This window comes from Nomascus leucogenys, chromosome 2, assembly GCF_006542625.1.
Source record: "Nomascus leucogenys isolate Asia chromosome 2, Asia_NLE_v1, whole genome shotgun sequence".
NCBI classification, from domain to species: Eukaryota; Metazoa; Chordata; class Mammalia; order Primates; family Hylobatidae; genus Nomascus; species Nomascus leucogenys.
In genome coordinates, this window is record NC_044382.1 from 2,506,542 (window position 1) to 2,524,043 (window position 17,502).

At 41.6% G+C, this 17,502-nt stretch overlaps 2 protein-coding genes and 1 non-coding gene across 4 annotated transcripts in view; all 3 read right to left on the minus strand.

The window, feature by feature from the left end:
* ZFP2 (ZFP2 zinc finger protein) overlaps nucleotides 1-664 on the minus strand; it is a 52,928-nt gene extending 52,264 nt beyond the window's left edge. Inside the window, exon 1 of the mRNA XM_030824773.1 lies at nucleotides 630-664. The gene's annotated coding sequence lies outside the window, so the exon portion shown is untranslated. The remainder of the gene's footprint in view (nucleotides 1-629) is intronic.
* Nucleotides 665-766: 102 nt separating this feature from the next.
* Nucleotides 767-17,502, minus strand: part of ZNF354B (zinc finger protein 354B) — a 28,077-nt gene continuing 11,341 nt past the window's right edge. The window contains exons 5-7 of one of the 2 annotated variants that reach the window (XR_004032693.1): nucleotides 4,309-5,706; nucleotides 2,690-2,809; nucleotides 767-806 (exon numbers count right to left, since the gene is read on the minus strand). Coding sequence is in view for 1 of the 2 variants with exons in the window: in XM_003279547.4 (XP_003279595.2) it covers nucleotides 4,124-5,706 (1,583 nt within the window). In the remaining variant the exon portion in view is untranslated. Of the gene's footprint in view, nucleotides 807-2,689; nucleotides 2,810-3,065; nucleotides 5,707-17,502 lie in introns of those variants that run through there. The other variant, XM_003279547.4, reaches the window with a different exon arrangement.
* On the minus strand, nucleotides 3,539-3,703 carry LOC115832044. Its single transcript, XR_004027520.1, has one exon. It is a non-coding gene; the product is annotated as a U1 spliceosomal RNA (small nuclear RNA).

Sequence of the window (17,502 nt, forward strand, 5' to 3'; positions counted from 1 at the left end):
CTACCAGGAGCCCTCTACACCAGCAAAGCCAGTCTCCCTACAGGTCCCTACAAATGCTAGATTTACTCTTCCTCTGAGCCTTTTGCTCCTGGCCTTACTCTTGGCCTTGCCTTCCAAGAGTACCTCATTTCCACATATTATTACATCTTTCCTTGAGACCTGGATAATTTCTTTTTGCTCCAAGTTCTTAGAACACAACGTTGGGCACTTCATCAGGCTTCTGTTTACTAAGGAAGAAACCTGATCTTATATACATATACACATACATGATGATATATCATGACCAAGTAGAATTTATTTCAGGAATGAAACATTGGGTAACACCAAAATTCAAACAATTATCTATTAAAAGAATGAAGAGAAAAACAAAACGATCATTTCAACCAATGCAAAAAATGGACATGACAAAATACTACTCCATTTTATGATAAAAACTCACATCACACTAGGAATATGAGGGAACGTCCTTATTCTGATAACAGGGATGCACAAACAATTTTTTGGTGGGGGCAGGAGTGGGGGGCGCACGTGGGGGAGGCAGAGTGTTGCTCTTTCCCCAAGCTGGAGTGCAGTGGTGGGATCATAGCTCACTGCAGCCTCAACCTCCTGAGCTCAAGCAATTCTCTTACCTCAGCCTCCCAAGTAGCTGGACTACAGATGTGCACCACTATGCCTGGCTAATTTTGTTGTTGTTCTTGTTGCTCAGGCTGGTCTCGAACTCCTGGGCTCAAGCAATCCTCTTGTCTTGGCCTCCCAAACTGCTGGGATTACAGGTGTGAGCCACCATGCCCAGCCTGGAAAGAAAGCTAACATAATATTAAATAGAGAAATATACTTATCATTTCTATTCAACAATGTACTAGCCTGTACTAGTGCTATAACGTAAGAAAAATAAATAAAATGTATTATGATTGGAAAAGAGAAACAGAATGGAAATCATTTAGATGATCGTATGTGCAAAATATCCAAAAAAATCTACAAGCAAGCTATTAGAAATAAGTGAATTTAGCTAAGTTGCTGGATACAAGGTCAATATACAAAAACCAATTATACTTCTATATACTAGCAACAAACAGGAATGAAGTTTTAAAATACGATTTGCAATAATACCGTGAACACTTCCTGCCTCCTTTCCATTGCACAAGCTTTTCCCCAATTTGGAATGCCTTTCCATCTATCTCCACATGCCTGTTCAACTCTGACATTTCTTTCCAGTCTCTTCAGATTTACCACTTTTTAGAAAGCATTTTCTCTCCCTCCCTGAGTAGTTTTCAAACTTTAATTCACCAGCAAATTTTTTCCTTATAATTAAAAATAACAACTATCAAATACATGAAACTGACAAACATGGAGCTTTCTTACTGAAACAAGGGTAGGAAATAAAACTCAAGAGCCCTGACTTCCCAAAAAACCTCCAGGGCAAGGATTGAAACTCATTAATTTAATATCATTAAGCACCCAAATATCAAAATTGAGACTCTTAAAAAATGAAGTCTCCTATCTTAGAGAAAATGAGTCAGCAGGCTTCCTTCACCTCCAAATCACTTATCTGTATTCCCTTCTTTATGTGGGCTTTTCCCTCCCTGAAGTTAAGGTTAATTCCTCCACCTATGCTATGACTCGAATTTAATTTCAGAAAAGTTGTTCCTCCCAGCAATGTCTTCTTTAATCCACTCTCTACATGTGTATACATTATTAAACTAGAAATGCTCCCTAAGTCATTCTTCCCTTCAATTATATTTGAAATACAGTCTTCGACAGCCTACTTGTTCACTCTCCTTCAGTGAAATTTCTCTTGTCAAAGTCTACAATTATCTCCTTATTTACCAACTTACTCTCCTTATTACTTCATTTATAGCACCTGACACTACTGCCCATCTGAGATTCATTTATCCCTTGGGTTCAGTGACATCACTCTTCTGCCTTTTCTGCTACATAAAGGGCCATTCCTTTTCACCTTTGCACAATTCCTTGTATATTGTTGTTTTCCTGGGTTGTATCCATGATCCCTTTCTCATTTCATCTATACATTCTCATGGCCAATTTACATGTGCCAAGCTTTTCACTAACTATATCTTAATGACTCCTAACTCAAGCCATCCAGCTCAAATTGAGCTTTTGGGTTTGGATGACTCATTTAACATGTATAAAATCAAACTGTTTACCCCTATACTGCCTACAAGGCATATCACACCACCATCCATCCAGGTAACTAAGGCAGAAACCCAGCAGTTAATCTACCCTGTGTGTCAATCACCTTCCCCAATTACTTGATTGCAAAAACTATGCCTTATCTATTCTTACTACATTAGCTGTGCAACATATTCTTCACTGACTATCCTTGCTTGAGCTTAGAGTCTCCTTCACCCATCACTGGAGGCTGAATTCTAGGCTTCAGTCTGTTGAGCAGTCTTCAATCTCCTACATTCATCCTCCACACATTCGTGCAATACAGTTTCCATTACTTAAAATCGTTACTTAGTACCCTAAATTTCAGAATAAAATTCAAATTCCTTAGTTTGGCAAGTAAGACCTTTTGTTACCTAGCCACTGCCTTCTTCTCAAGCTTATCTTTTTCATTACTTCCTATAGATTCTCTACAGATGTAATATGCTGTCACCCACCCACCCTACACCTTTGCATATGTGGCTCCCTCTATTTAGAATCTCACTTTATGAAGAATACCTACTATTCTTCCAAAACTGGGCTCAGACACCATCGTCTCTGGGACACTACTGCTGGTCTCTCCTGGTTTGCTTGGTTAGTCTTCCATATTTCTGCATCCCATGCAAATCTCTCCATTTGTATTCTGCAACACAGCATCACAGCTTAACTATTTATCTGTGAAAACCCCAACACATTATGATTTGCTTACTCCCTTTAACCTCCTCTTCTCCACCCACTCAATTCATGACTTCTTTAAGGTCTGTTTCTTTCTTCTATGCAATTTCTAGAGCTCAGGATAATATCTGGCCCAAACTCAGGCTTAAACAAACATTTCTAAGTAAATCAGTTTTGAAATTTACAAATATTTTTAAAGAATTTCCTTTGCAGTCTAAAACTTCTAAAACCCCACGAGGAAAACAAACTTTTATTTCATAAACTGATTCCTTTTGAAGACTGTCACAAGTGACAGGCTCTTTAAACAATTAGGATTTCATCTGCAGCCAACTAAAAAAATATTAATAGCTTTAACCTTGAAGTGATTGCTTAAACAAAATGCTTCAACCTAAACTATCTAACATTACTGTTCAGAGCATAACAAGTATGGTTTCATAATAAATATGACTTGAAGACAATAAAGAAAAAATTCTGAAAACAAAACTAGGAAATGTGTAGAAAATACGGGAGACTATTAGATGTTGTTTGGGAATGACTAGAACAAAGAAGAGAACAGATTTTTTCTTTTTTAATAAAAGCCATGCACAAAGTTTGACAGTAAGTCAGGAAAAGGTAAATTCCAGACACTAAGAGGTAGTTCAGTTAGTTTTTATCTCTTATTTGGTCCTTTGCTGTAATACTGCATATATATATATTTTAGGAGAAAGTGCAAATGTAGTCCCCCACTACCAAAAATTATGCAGTCGAGTTTTCCACATTTTGGGAAACTGAAGGGGTCAGCACATCCGGAATGCAATGGATAAGCCTTGGCCTGGGAAAACCACCTCCGTGATCATGGTAATCTCCCCTGCCAGGTAAGTACATATTGCATATATTTTTAAGATCAATTATTTTGTTTGCTATTAAAATATTTGCTGTGATAAATATACTTATATTTATATAATAGTAGCTTATACAAACGTTTTTCTAATGAGAAATTCAGCAACTCAGCACCCAGACTTTTCTTTTTTGCATGTCATAGATAGCATATATTATATAGAGATTTTATAAACATACCTTTTATCTTACAAATGGCCAATTTCAATGTCTGCAACAGTGAACTGTCTCAGGATATTTTAAAAAGTGAGTGACAAGTATAAAAGCTTTCCCCATAGTTATTACATAGCTAAAGTTTATTCTTAAAACTTAGTATCTGATGAGAACTAAGAGTTTTCTCATATAAGTTATATTTAATAAATCACTCTCAAGCATGTATTCTCTGATGAGTTTTGATTTAAGGCTTTCACACATGCAAATCAGCTTTTAAGGAGTCCTCTTCAATGTGAATTTTATAATGATTAGTAAGGGATGACCTCTGGCTAAAGAGTTTCCCACATGTATTACATTCATAAGGTTTCTCTCCAGTATGAATTCTTTGATGTGCAATAAGTGATGAGCTTTGTCTGAAAGTTTTTCCACATGTATTACATTTAAAGGGTTTTTCTCCTGTATGAATCCTCTGATGTTGTATAAGAGCTGCACTTTGGCCAAAAGACATCCCACATTCCTCACATCGATATGGTTTCTCTCCAGTATGAATTCTCTGGTGATTACTAAGTGATGAGTTACACCTGAATGTTCTTCCACACTCGTTACACTTATAGGGTCTTTCTCCAGTATGCATTCTCTGATGTTGAATGAGAGCTGAACTCTGTCTGAAAGCTTTTCCACATACTTTACATTTACATGGTTTTTCTCCAGTATGAATTCGCTCATGAATAATAAGTGTTGAGTGGGAGCTTAAGGCTTTACCACATTCATTACAATTATACAATTTCTCTCCAGTATGAATTATTCGGTGTCTATTAAGTCGTGAAACAGAAGTAAAGCCTTTCCCACATTCATTGCATCTATAGGGCTTTTCTCCAGTGTGAATTCTTTCATGTTGAATAAGAGAGGCACTCTGGCTGAAGGCCCTCCCACATTCACTACATTTAAAAGGTTTCTCTCCAGTGTGAATTCTCTGATGATAACGAAGGGATGAGCTAGACTTAAAGGTGTTGCCACATTCATTACATAAGTAGGACTTCTTTCTGAGATGAATTTTCTGACTTCCAGAAAGGGATGTGCTGTAACTGGATGCCTTCCTACCTGGATTATACTTATGGGGATTTTCTTGAGCATGGAGTTTTTGATGTATAAAAAGCCCAGACCTTCGACTGAAGGATTTACCACATTCTTTACATCTATAGCATTTCTCCACAGTATGGGTTCTTAAATGCTTACAAAGGGATGCACTATGGCTGAAGGCTTTCCCACATTCTTTACATATATAGGGTTTCTCTCCTGTATGAGTTCTTTGATGTTGAATAAGAGCAGAACTTTGGCTGAAAGCTTTTAAACATTCTTTACATTTAAATAATTTTTCTCCAGTGTGGTTTTTCTGATGTTTACGAAGGGATGAATTGTGAATGAAGGCTTTTTCACATGTACTGCATTTATAGCGTTTCTCTGCCGTTTTGATTTTTGATTGGTTAAGTAAATTTGAATTCTGCTTGAAACTATTTCTTTGTATTTCACATTTTGATGGAGATTTTTCTTTAGCAAATCTCTGTTGCTTATTGAAGACTGATTTCAGGTAGAAGTTTTCGCCAAATTCAACATTTTTATGGCTTCTATCTACAGTAAGGATTTTTGTATGGGCAACTGAAATTATTTGTAAATTTTCATTTTTGTCCTGCTGCTTCTTAAATTTCTCTTCATATATGCAGGATCTTTCTGATATGAAGTTCCAGGGTTCATCACTTTTCAGTCTTTTCCTCATCTGCTCCTGAAATGAATCCTGAGTTTGAGTTGACTTTGTCATTTTAGGCGTGCTCTTACATCCTGAAAAAAGAAAAAAAGAAAGCAACAGTCCATGATTCATGTGATTGGCTGAGACTAAATGTGTAGAAGGGATTAATGGTATCTCAATAAGGGTTTGCTATATGACTAAAAGAGGACAAAATTTTAAAAAACACTATATAAAATAACGGATGACAGCTGAACTGATAAGTGAACAAATGAATAAAGCAAACTCAGTTAAGAAGGGTGAGTGTGTAAGAGTGACCAAGAGAATGGAGCAGAGGGATCACAGAAGGAGGAGGCATATGAATTTAGGAAATATAATCTGGTACCCAAAGCCTATGACGGACTCATAAATTACCCCATTCCTGTAATTATTTATACTCCTGAATGTCTTCCCTCCTTTTCCTACATTCCAAACTCCTTTGTATCCTTCAGATTCAGTTCAAATGTTAACTCCTCTGTGTACCTTTTCCTAACTTTGAGTTCCAACAGCTCACTCCCCTTATTATAGCACTTATTATAGTACATTAAATGCATTTAAGTAAGGAATAATAACACGTCTAGAGATGCTGAGAAAATGTTCAGCAAAATTCAGCACCACAGACAATAAACACATTCAAGCAAAAATGAAATGAGGGATACTTCCTCAACATGATAAAATACATAGACCTTTGTCCTAAAGCTAGTATCTATTAAATACACTAGAGGTATTTCTGCTATGCTCAAGAACAAGGCAAAGACACCCATTATTTTCCCTACAATTTAACACTGTACTAGACATATTAACCAATGCAATCAGGCAATATAAATCAATCAGATATGAGTAAAGAGGAAGTAAACCTACCTCTATTTGCAGATAATATTAAGAAGTTCAGAGAATGGATTGAGACCATCCTGGCCAACACAGTGAAACCCCATCTCTACTAAAAATACAAAAATTAGCCGGGCATTGTGGCGCACACCTGTAATCCTAGCTACTTGGGAGGCGGAGGCAGGAGAATTGCTTGAACCTGGGAGGTGGAGGCTGCAGTGAGCCGAGATCGTGCCTGGGTGACAGAGCGAGACTCCATCTCAAAAAAACAGTCCAGAGAATGAATGATAAAACTCACTCAGTGAAGTAGCTGGATATAAAATTGACACATTAAAATCAATAGCCTTCATTTATACTAAGAATCACAGTAAATTTACAAGTAATATGAAAAACCTATATAAGGGAAATTTTATACCAGTCTTGAATGACATTAAAGTATATCTGATAAATGACATTAAAGTATATCCGAACAAATAATCACCTCCCCTATTCTTGGATGTAATAACATTATAAAAATGTCAGTGCATTAAGACAAGATATAGATAAGGATTTCTCAACCTCAGATGACATTTTGGGCTGATTTTTTAGTTGTGTGGATAGTGTGGACCGCCCTGTGCATTGTGGAATGTTTAGCAGCATACTTGATCTCCACCCAACAGACATCAGTAGCACCTGCCCCTCACAATTCCTCCCTTCAGGCTTGCAACAAGCAAAAATCTTTCAAGACATTGACAAATGATAAAATCAGTCCTGGTACATAATCATTGGAACAGATGAAACAAAAATGATCATGAGTTGGCTGAGTGTGCTGGCTCACGCCTGTAGCCCCAGCACTTTGGGAGGCTGAGGCAGGTCGATCACCTGAGGTCAGGAGTTTGAGACCAGTCTGGCCAACATGGCGAAACCCCGTCTCTACTAAAAATAACAAAAATTAGCTGGACTTGGTGGCGGGCGCCTGTAATGCTAGCAACTAGGGAGGCTGAGGCAGGAGAATCACTTGAACCCCAGGATCAGAGGTTGCAGTGAGCCAAGATCATGCCACTGCAGTCCAGCCTGGGCAACAAGAGTGAAACTCCAACTCAAAAAAAAAAAAAAAAAAAAAAAAAATGACCATGAGTTGACAACTACTGAAATTGGGTGATGGGTTGGGTATAATGGCTCCTCCCTGTAATCCCAGCAATTTGGGAGGCCAAGACAAGAGGATCCCTTGAGCCTAGGAGTTTGAGATCAGCCTGGGCAATACAGTAAGATCCCATCTCTAAAACAAACAAACAAAATACATTAGCTAGGCATAGTGGCACTCATCTGCAGTCCTAGCTACATAAAAGGCTGAGGTTGGAGGATCACTTGAGCCCAGGAGGCTACAATAAGCCATGATTATGTAATTCCACTCCAGCCTGGGTGACAAAGTAAGAGACCCTGTCCTTTAAAAAAAAAAAAAAAAAAAAAAGAGGCCGGTGCGGTGGCTCACACCTGTAATCCCAAAACTTTGGGAGGCTGAGGCAGGCAGATCACGAGGTCAGGAGATCGAGATCATCCTGGCCAAAATAGTGAAACCCCATCTCTACTAAAAATACAAAAGTTAGCTGGGTGTGGTGGCGTGCCCCTACAGTCCCAGCTATTCAAGAGGCTGAGGCAGGAGAATCACTTGAACCCAAAAGGCAGAGGCTGCAGTGAGCCAAGATCGTGCCACTGCACTCAAACCTGGCAACAGAGTGAGACCACGTCTAAAAAAAAAAAAAAGAAAAGGAAAAAAAGAAATTGGATGACGAATACATGGGAAGTCATTGTATTATTCTACTTTTTTATTTATTTATTTTGAGACGGAGTCTCACTCTGTCACCCAGGCTGGAGTGTGGTGATGTGATCTCAGCTCACTGCAACCTCCACCTCCTGGATTCACGCCATTCTCCTGCCTCAGCCTCCCAAGTAGCTGGGACTACAGGCACATGCCACCACGCCCAGCTAATTTTTGTATTTTTAGTAGAGACGGGGTTTCGCCGTGTTAGCCAGGATGGTCTCAATTTCCTGACCTCGTGATCCACCCACCTTGGCCTCCCAAAGTGCTGGGATTACAGGCGTGAGCCACCGCGCCCAGCCTATTCTCTCTACTTTTATATATACTCGAACTTTTCCACAACAAAACTAAAAATGAAGTTTTCTTCCACTTTCTGTCCTTCCTTGTAAGAGGAGTGAGTGGGTTAATCTTTTTCCTTTTATACTCCATACCTACCAAGAAAGTTGCAATTTAAAAACTCTGGATTCTGGGCCAGGCACGGCAGCTCACGCCTGTAATCCTAGCACTTTGGGAGGCTGAGACGGGTGGATCACGGGAGGTCAGGAGTTCAAGACCATCCCCATCAACATGGTGAAACCCCGTCTCTTCTAAAATACAAGAAATTAGCTGCGCATGATGGCGGGTGCCTGTAATCCCAGCTACTCAGGAGGCAGAGACAGTCAAATGGCTTGAACCCGGGAAACGTTGATTGCAGTGAGCCGAGACTGGGCCTCTGCACTCCAGCCTGGGCAGCTGAGCAAGACTCCGTCTCAGAAAACAAAAACAAAAAACAAAAACAACTCTGGTTTCTGCAAAGAAATCAGCACACAGGCTGGGCACAGCGGCTCCCGTCTATAATCCTAGCACTTTGGGAGGCCGAGGCAGGGAGATCTCTTAAGGTCAGGAGTTTGAGACCAGCCTAGCCAACATGGTGAAACCTCATCTCTACTAAACACAAAAATTAGCTGGGTGTGGTGGCACATGCCTGTAATCCCAGCTACTCGGGAAGCTGAGGCAGGAGAATCGTTTGAACCTGGGAGGCAGAGGCTGAAGTGAGCCCAGTCGAGACTCCAGCTCAAAAAAAAAAAGCAGCACACACAGACAACAAGGTCCTAAAAATATATATACTTTAAAAACATACTTTCAGCTGGGTGTGGTGGCTCACACCCGTAATCCCAGCACTTTGGGAGGCTGAGGCAGGTGCATCATTTGAGGTCAGGAGTTTGAGACCAGCCTGACCAATATGGTGAAACCCTGTCTCTACTAAAAATACAAAATTAGCCGGGTGTGGTGGTGCATGCCTGTAATCCCAGCTACTTGGGAGGCTAAGGCAGGAGAATCACTTGAACCCAAGAGGCAGGGGTTGCAGTGAGCCGAGATTGTGCCACTGCACTCCAGCCTGGGTAACGAGCAAAACTCCATCTCAAAAAAGCAAAACAAAACAAAACAAACAAAAAAACTTCCAAGTGGAAAATTTAAATATTTATCAAATGACAAAATGTACGTTTATTTCTTTCTTTTCAGAGCTAGAGTGGAAGTTTATTTTAAAAGGCTTTAGAACAGGAAAGTAAGGAAAGTATACTTGGAAGAGACCTAAATGGGCACCGAGGTTAAGTGCCATAAAATGTACATTTAAAGAGTAAATATCAAATGAAGCCTTCTGGGTAGCTGAAGATAATGATGGATGTGTGACAAGCAACCTATCAAAATCTCTTCCCCAAATGATAAGAATTAACTTCATAACTGTGACTTTTTTTTTTTTTTTTTGAGACGGAGTCTCGCTCTGTTGCCCAGGCTGGAGTGCAGTGGCACAATCTCGGCTCACTGCAAGCTCCGCCTCCCGGGTTCACGCCATTCTCCTGCCTCAGCCTCCCGAGTAGCTGGGACTACAGGTGCCCACCACCACGCCCAGCTAATTTTTTGTATTTTTAGTAGAAACAGGGTTTCACCGTTTTAGCCAGGATGGTCTCGATCTCCTGACCTCGTGATCCGCCCGCCTCAGCCTCCCAAAGTGCTGGGATCACAGGCGTGAGCCACTGTGCCCGGCCTAACTGTGACTTTTATGCAAGACCTCACCCTCAGCACACTACCCAACAGACATCAGTAGCACCTCCCCATCAGAACTCCAGATGGTGGCATACTACTTACATACTTAAAGACAGAAAATGCCCAAAGTGCAAAATAAATGTAAGGTAAGAGAAAAAGTAGATGTCAGGGAAGATGGTACAGTAGGAAGCACCAAGGTTCTATCTATCCACCTAGACAACTGAGGTGTCAGAATCTGTCTGATACAACTATTTTGAAACTCTGGAAACTATTTGAAGGCTTGTAGCTTCTAGGGGAAGGCCTGGCCAGTCAAGTGAAATTAATTTTAGTTGGCAGCAGCTACCCATCTCCAATCTCCTAATCTCATGGCTTGAAGCTGTACTAGCATCCCTAGAGTGGCCTTTGGTGGCCAAAGTGGCAATAAAGACCTTGTTCTCCAAATAATGGGGATCTGGGTTCTGACTGCAAATTACTGCTTTGAATCATGGAGGTGCAAACACAAATGCAGGCTGCCATTTTTGCAATCCCCACTGACCTGATGTGGCTTCCAGAGGATTTAAGGAACAGTGCCTACTTTTTTTCCCCTTCTGTTCTCCTCTTTTTCTGCTTTGGGGAATCAGACATTAAGGATAAGGACATTTGGCATGGTGGCTCACACCTGTAATCCCAGCACTTTGGAAGGCTGAGGTGGGCGGATCACTTGAGGTCAGGAGTTCCGAGACCAGCCTGGCCAATGGGGAAACCCTGTCTCTACTAAAAACATAAAAATTAGCCAGGTGTGGTGGTGGGTGCCTGTAATCCCAGCTACTCAGGAGGCTGAGCCAGAAGAATTGCTTAAACCCAAAAGGTGGAGGTTGCAGTGAGCCGAGATCACACCCCTGCACTCCAGCCTGGCTAACAGAGTAAGACTCCATCTCAAAAACAAACAAAAAAAAAAATCAAAGAACAACTGCACACATGGGGAATTTAGAAAGTCACTGCACAAGGCCAGGGAAAGACGTGGGCCCAGAAAAAAATGTGAGAAGACCTACAGGTTATACTTCAGGCTAATTCCTGGACTAGTGCCACTCTACAGCAAAAAAAAAACAAAAACAAAAACAAAACCCAGCAAATCCTACGGAAGTGGGAAAATCTGATCCTGAGTTGCAACACTGTATAAAAAAAAAAAAAAGAGCATAAAAAATAGGAAAGTATGGTTCAGTCAATGGAAAAAAATAAATAGAAAACATCTGCGGAGAAGACCGGATGGTGGCATGCTACACAAAGACAATTATCATAAAGATGCTCAGAGCTAGAGGGAAATATGAATGACTCATGAAAATAATGAACAAATCGAAGTATCAATAAAAAGAAAACAAAAAGAAACCAAAAGGAAATTCTAGGTGTTGAAAGCATAATAACTGAAATGAAAATTTCACTAGGGAAATTCAAAAGGTTTAAGCGGGCCATAGGAAAAATCAACAACTTTAAGACAGGAAAATTAAAATTCCTTGAGCCTAAGGAAGAAAAAGAAGAAAATACTTAAAAAGTGAACAGAACTTAAGGGCCATACAGGATGCCATCAAGCAGGCCGAAATATGCATCGTCCTGGACCCTCGCATGGTCACACCAGCCCTGCCTAGGCTCTCGGGCCAGTAGCAGCTCTGTACTTCCCGAGGTCAGAGCTCCCGGAGGGAGAGGCAGGCTGCTATTTTGCTGTGCCACAGCCCTCACTGCTGTTGCCCTCAGGCTCTGGAAGGGGCACAGTGACTAGGGACTGGAACAGAACTCCAGGAAGTGCACAGCCACCCCACAAAATGCGGCCAGACTGTTGCCCACACAGGTCCCCACTTCCACTTCTCCTCACTGGACAGGGCCTCCTGACCTGGGACTCCAGCACAACCATCAAGCCTACCTGAACGCTTCAGCTGGAGGTGGCTCTGCATTTCCCTGAGGAGGAAATCTGAGCGAGAACCCATAGCCCCTCCACCACTATAGCTAAAATGGTACCACACTATCCACCCTTGGGCTGGGAAGGAACACAGGGCCCGGTCACTACGCTGATACCTCTAGTACACTACAGCCACCATATGGAGATGAGCCCAGTCTCTCTACCTTGTGAGCTCCCATACCCAACTCTTCACCAGGCAGGGACCCTGGCTTTGGACAGCAGAACAGCCATCCCTCCCCTGGCTGAGCATTCCCACTGGTAGTGGCTCTGTCTTCCCTGAGGAAGGACTCCCAGAGGCAACTGATAGCCCCTATGTCACTGCCACAGCAGCAGTCCTGCACCTGCTGCCCTCGGTCTGGGGAAGAAACAGTGAAGCCTTCATCTGTGCTTCTAGCATGCCACAGTCACCATATGGACAGCAGCCCAGTCTCTTCTCCCTGTGAGAACCAATCCCTGACTCTTCACCAAGTAGATCCCCCACCTCAGGCCAGCAGTGTAGCCACCTTGCCCCTCGGCTGAAGATTCCCAGTAGCAGTGGCTCCATGTTTCTGAGGTGGAGCTGACAGAGGCAATCGAAAGTCCCTCTGTCGCTGCCACTGCAGTGGTATTGCCCTTGCTATCCTTGGACAGAGGAAGGAACAAAAACCCTAAGTACTTCAGTTGTACCTCCAGGAAGCTGCAGTTGCCATAAGCAGCAGTTACTCTGTCTCGCTGGTGACCTCCCTTCCCCTGCCAGCTCCTCCTGCTCCTCAGCAGGCAGGGCCTCCTTCCCCATCTTGGGCACAGGGCAGTCACCTACCCTGGGCCAACTGCACTGATTGATAGTGGTCCTGCATCTCTTTAGGGTAGAGGCCCATAGACAAGTGAAAGGCTCTCTGCCACAACCACCACCAACCAAAGTCCCTTCCCCCTGTTGCCTCCAAGCTAGGGAGGGAACATAAACCAAGATCACCCCAGAGCTGTGGTGGGCAGCCTGGCAGTGCCAAGCTGAGATGTGCAGCCAGCACTCGAGTGGGAGAGAAGCCCATATTTTCAGAGCACCAAGGACCATGGCTGCAATCTTGAGGAAATACAGAGGAGTCACATAGCTGAGTAAGGGCCTACCTACTGGCCATTACACTTAAGCGCCATCTACCAGACCACAGCCCAAACTTCAACACCAGAATTACTTTGCTAATACACCCCTCTGTGAAACTAGGACAAGAATTCAGCTATGAATAAACACCCTGCATAAAACACTGGCCCTCTGAAAACATTCAAAAAGAAGTCAACTGACTATACTCAAGTTACATCGCAGTTAATGAAACATAAGCTCACACAGATGAAAAAGAACCATCATGAGAACTCTGGCAAATCGAAAACCCAAGGTGTCTTCTTTCCTCCAAAAGACTGCACTAGTTTCCCAGCAAGGGCTCCTAAGCAGGATGAAATGACAGAAATAGAACTCAGACCACGGACAGGAACAAAGATCATAAAGATTCAAGAGAAAGTTGAAACCCAATCCAAGGAATGTAAGGATTACAGTAAAATAATAGATGAGGTGATAGACAAAATGGCCATTATAAGAAAGAACCAAACTGATCTAATAGAGCTCAAAAACATACAAGAATTTCATAATGCAATTGAAATGCAGAACAGACCAAGCTGAGGACAAAATCTCAGAGCTCAAAGACTGGCTCTCTGAACTCAGACAGATAAAAATAAAGAAAAAAGAATAAAAACCAATGAACAAACCCTGAGAAATACGGGATTACGTAAAGAAACAAAATCTACGACTCACTGGCATCCCTAAAAGAAGTGGGGAGAAGGCAAGTACCTTGGAAAGCACATTTCAGGATACTATTGTCCATGAAAACTTCCCCAACCTTGCTTGAGAGGCCAATATTCAAATGCAGGAAATGGGTCAGGCATGGTGGTTCATGCCTGTAATCCCAGCAATTTGAAAGGTCGAGGCAGGCGGATCACTTGAGGCCAGGAGTTCGAGACCAGCCTGGCCAAAATGGTGAAACGCTGTTTCTGCTAAAAATACAAAAATCAGCTGGGCATAGTGGTGCACGCCTGTAATCTCAGCTACTTGGGAGGCTGAGGCAGGAGAATTGCTTGAGCCCAGGAAGTGGAGGTTGCAGTGAGCAGAGATCACAACACTACACTCCAGCCTACTGGACAGCAGAGTGTGTGAGACTCCATCTCAAAAAAAAAAAAAAAAAAAAGAAAAAAAAATAGAGGACTCACATGATGAAAACTACAAACACTGATGGAAGAAAATAAAAAAGACCTCAATAAATAGAACGACATATGTTCACAGATTGGAAGACTAAACACAGAAAATTGATATACAGGTTTACTGCAATTCCTATCAAAATCTCAGCAAGATTCTTTTTGTAGAGATTGATGATTATTCTAAAATTCATACAAACAAAAGAACTACAGTAGATAAAACTTTCTAAAAAACAACAAGTAATCACTCTACCCAACATTAAAGCCTGTATATATACAGCAATCAACACTGTGTGGTATTGGCAGAGGAACAGAAACACAGAACAATGGAATGGAAAAGAAAACCCAGAAACAACCCAACAAACACGCCCAAGTGACTTTTGACAAAGGCACCAAAGAACTCAGTAGAGGAAAGATGGCTTCAACAAATAATGATGGAGCAACTAAACATTCACATGCAAAAAAATGAACCTCGCATCTAACACAAAAATTAACTCAAAAACGGTCATGAATATAAATGTAAAATGTAAAACTATAGCACTTCTAGAAGAACGTGGCAGAGAATCTTCATGATCTAAGTATAGGCAGAATTCTTACATTTGACACCAAAAGCACAATCCATAAAAGGAAACACTGATCAACTGGACCTCAGTAAAATTAAAAATTGTGTTCTGCAAAAGAACCAGTAAAAAGGATAAAAAGACAAACTACAGAGTAAGAGAAAGCATTTGTGAACCACATATCTGGCAACTACTATCCGGCATATATAAACATCTTTCAAAACTCAACAGTAAAAAACTCCAAAATAACTCAACTAGAAAATGAACAAAATACCCAGACATTGTATTAAATAAGAAGCACAGGCCAGGTGTGGTGACTCACGCCTGTAAGCCCAGCACTCTGGGAAGCCGAGGTAGGCAGATCACTTGAGGTCAGGAGTTTGAGACCAGCCTGGCCAATAAGGTGAAACCGTGTCTCTACTAAAAATGCCAAAAATTAGCTGGGTGTGGTGGCATGCACCTGTAATCCCAGCTACTCGGGAGGCTGAGGTATGAGAATCGCTTGAACCCAGGAGTTGGACATTACAGTGAGCTGAGATCACACCACTGTACTCCAGCCTGGGTGACAGAGCAAGACTGTCTCCAAAAAATAAAAAATAAAAAAAAGGAAATACAAATGGCAAATAAGCACATGAGCTATGTTAAACATCAACAGATGTTAAGGAACACGCAAATTAAAATCACAATGTATTTCACCATATACCTACCAGAGTTGTTAAAACAAATAGTAGTACCAAGGCAAAATATTGGCAAGGATGCAACAACCCTGGATCATTCACATGCTACTGGTGAAATGTAAAATGGCACAGCCACTCTGGAAAACAACTTGGCTATGTCTTCAAAAACTAAACATACAACTACCCCATGACTCAGCAATTCCACTCCTGGGCATTTATCACACAGAAATAAAAACTAATTTTTGCACAAAAACCTGCACATGAATGTTTGTAACAGCATTATACTTAAGTGCCAAAAACTGTAAATAATCCAGATGTCCTTCAACAAGGGAATGGCTATACAAACTATGATATACTCTACCAAACACTATTCAGCAATTAAAAGAAATGAAGTACTGATGTATACAGCTACACAGATGAATTTCCAGAGATTTATGTTAAGTGGGGCAAAAAAAAAAATCCCATAATGTTGTATACATTTTATTATTCCAAGTATATGACATTCTTGAAATGATAAAATTATAGAATGGAGAACACATTAGTGATTATCAGGACTTCAGAAAAAGAGGCAGGGAACAGGGGCAGTGAATAAGAGGGAAACGGGTATGTCTAAAAATGGATACCAGGAGGGATCTCTGTGCTGACTGAAGGGATTTTTCTGTATCTTCGCTGTACCAATGTCAGTATCTTGGTTGTGATATTACACTATGGTTTTGGAAATGAGTATAAGGGACATAGAATCTTTCTATACTACTACTCACAACTGCATATAAATGTACTATTATCTTAAAGTAAAAAATTTTCTAAAGAAAGTAAAATTCCCCTGAAAAGTAAAAATATCAAACTCATACCATCCTCCAAATCTAATCTCCTTCCAGTGCTAGTATCTCATTGAATGACACCGGCCATCCCAGAACAAACCAGAAAGAAAACAAGCATCCCTGACAACCCTATCTCGTATATCTTCCACGTCGAATCCAAGTCCTGCTGGCTGTATCTCCTGGACATCTCTGGGACTGGTTCACTTCTTTCTGTCTCCAACACCACTAACCTAGTCCAAGTCACTCGTTCATTCATTATACAACTGGACGCCTACCCTGGCCAGGGACTGTTTTAGGTTCTTGGAAAACAGGAGTGAATGAATGAGGCAACCCCTCCTACAGCAGCTTACAATGCAGAGGCAGAAAGAGATGATGAAGACACAGGTCTATTACACAGTGCTAAGCACAGGGAGGGAAAATAAAGCACGCTGAGGAGATAGCGTGGGGGCTGCAGGGCTGCATGTCAGATGATCTGTGCCTGTGTGAGCCGAGGCCTGTGCAGCACAAGGCAGTGAGTGAGCCACATGGACGCATGACCGCCACGAAGAACAGTCCCAGACAGAAAAAAGCAGGGCAGAGGCTCTGAGTGGGGGCCTGCTTGGCCCCCCTGACAAACCTCGGGGCGGCCAAGGGTGATCAGAGGCCTCGAATGAAGGGCAGAGTGGAAGGAGATGAGGGTGAAGAGGTAGCCAGGGCCAGACCATGTAGGTCTCCTGCAGGCCATGATGGGGACTTTGGGCTATACTGTATGGGATGGAAACCAATGGAGATTTTGAGTACAGAAGCAATATGGTTGATTTACTCTTTAAATAGACAATTCTGGAAGTTATGAAGAGAAGAGATGTTGTTGGTAGGAGGGGAGAGGCAGGGCATATGTACGAGTCTTTGCTGGCAAACAAGAAAAAGACTAACTCATCATACAAATTGAACCGGACTATACTGGGTAGGTGTGGTGGTTCAGGCCTATAATCCCAGCATTTTGGGAGGCTGACATGG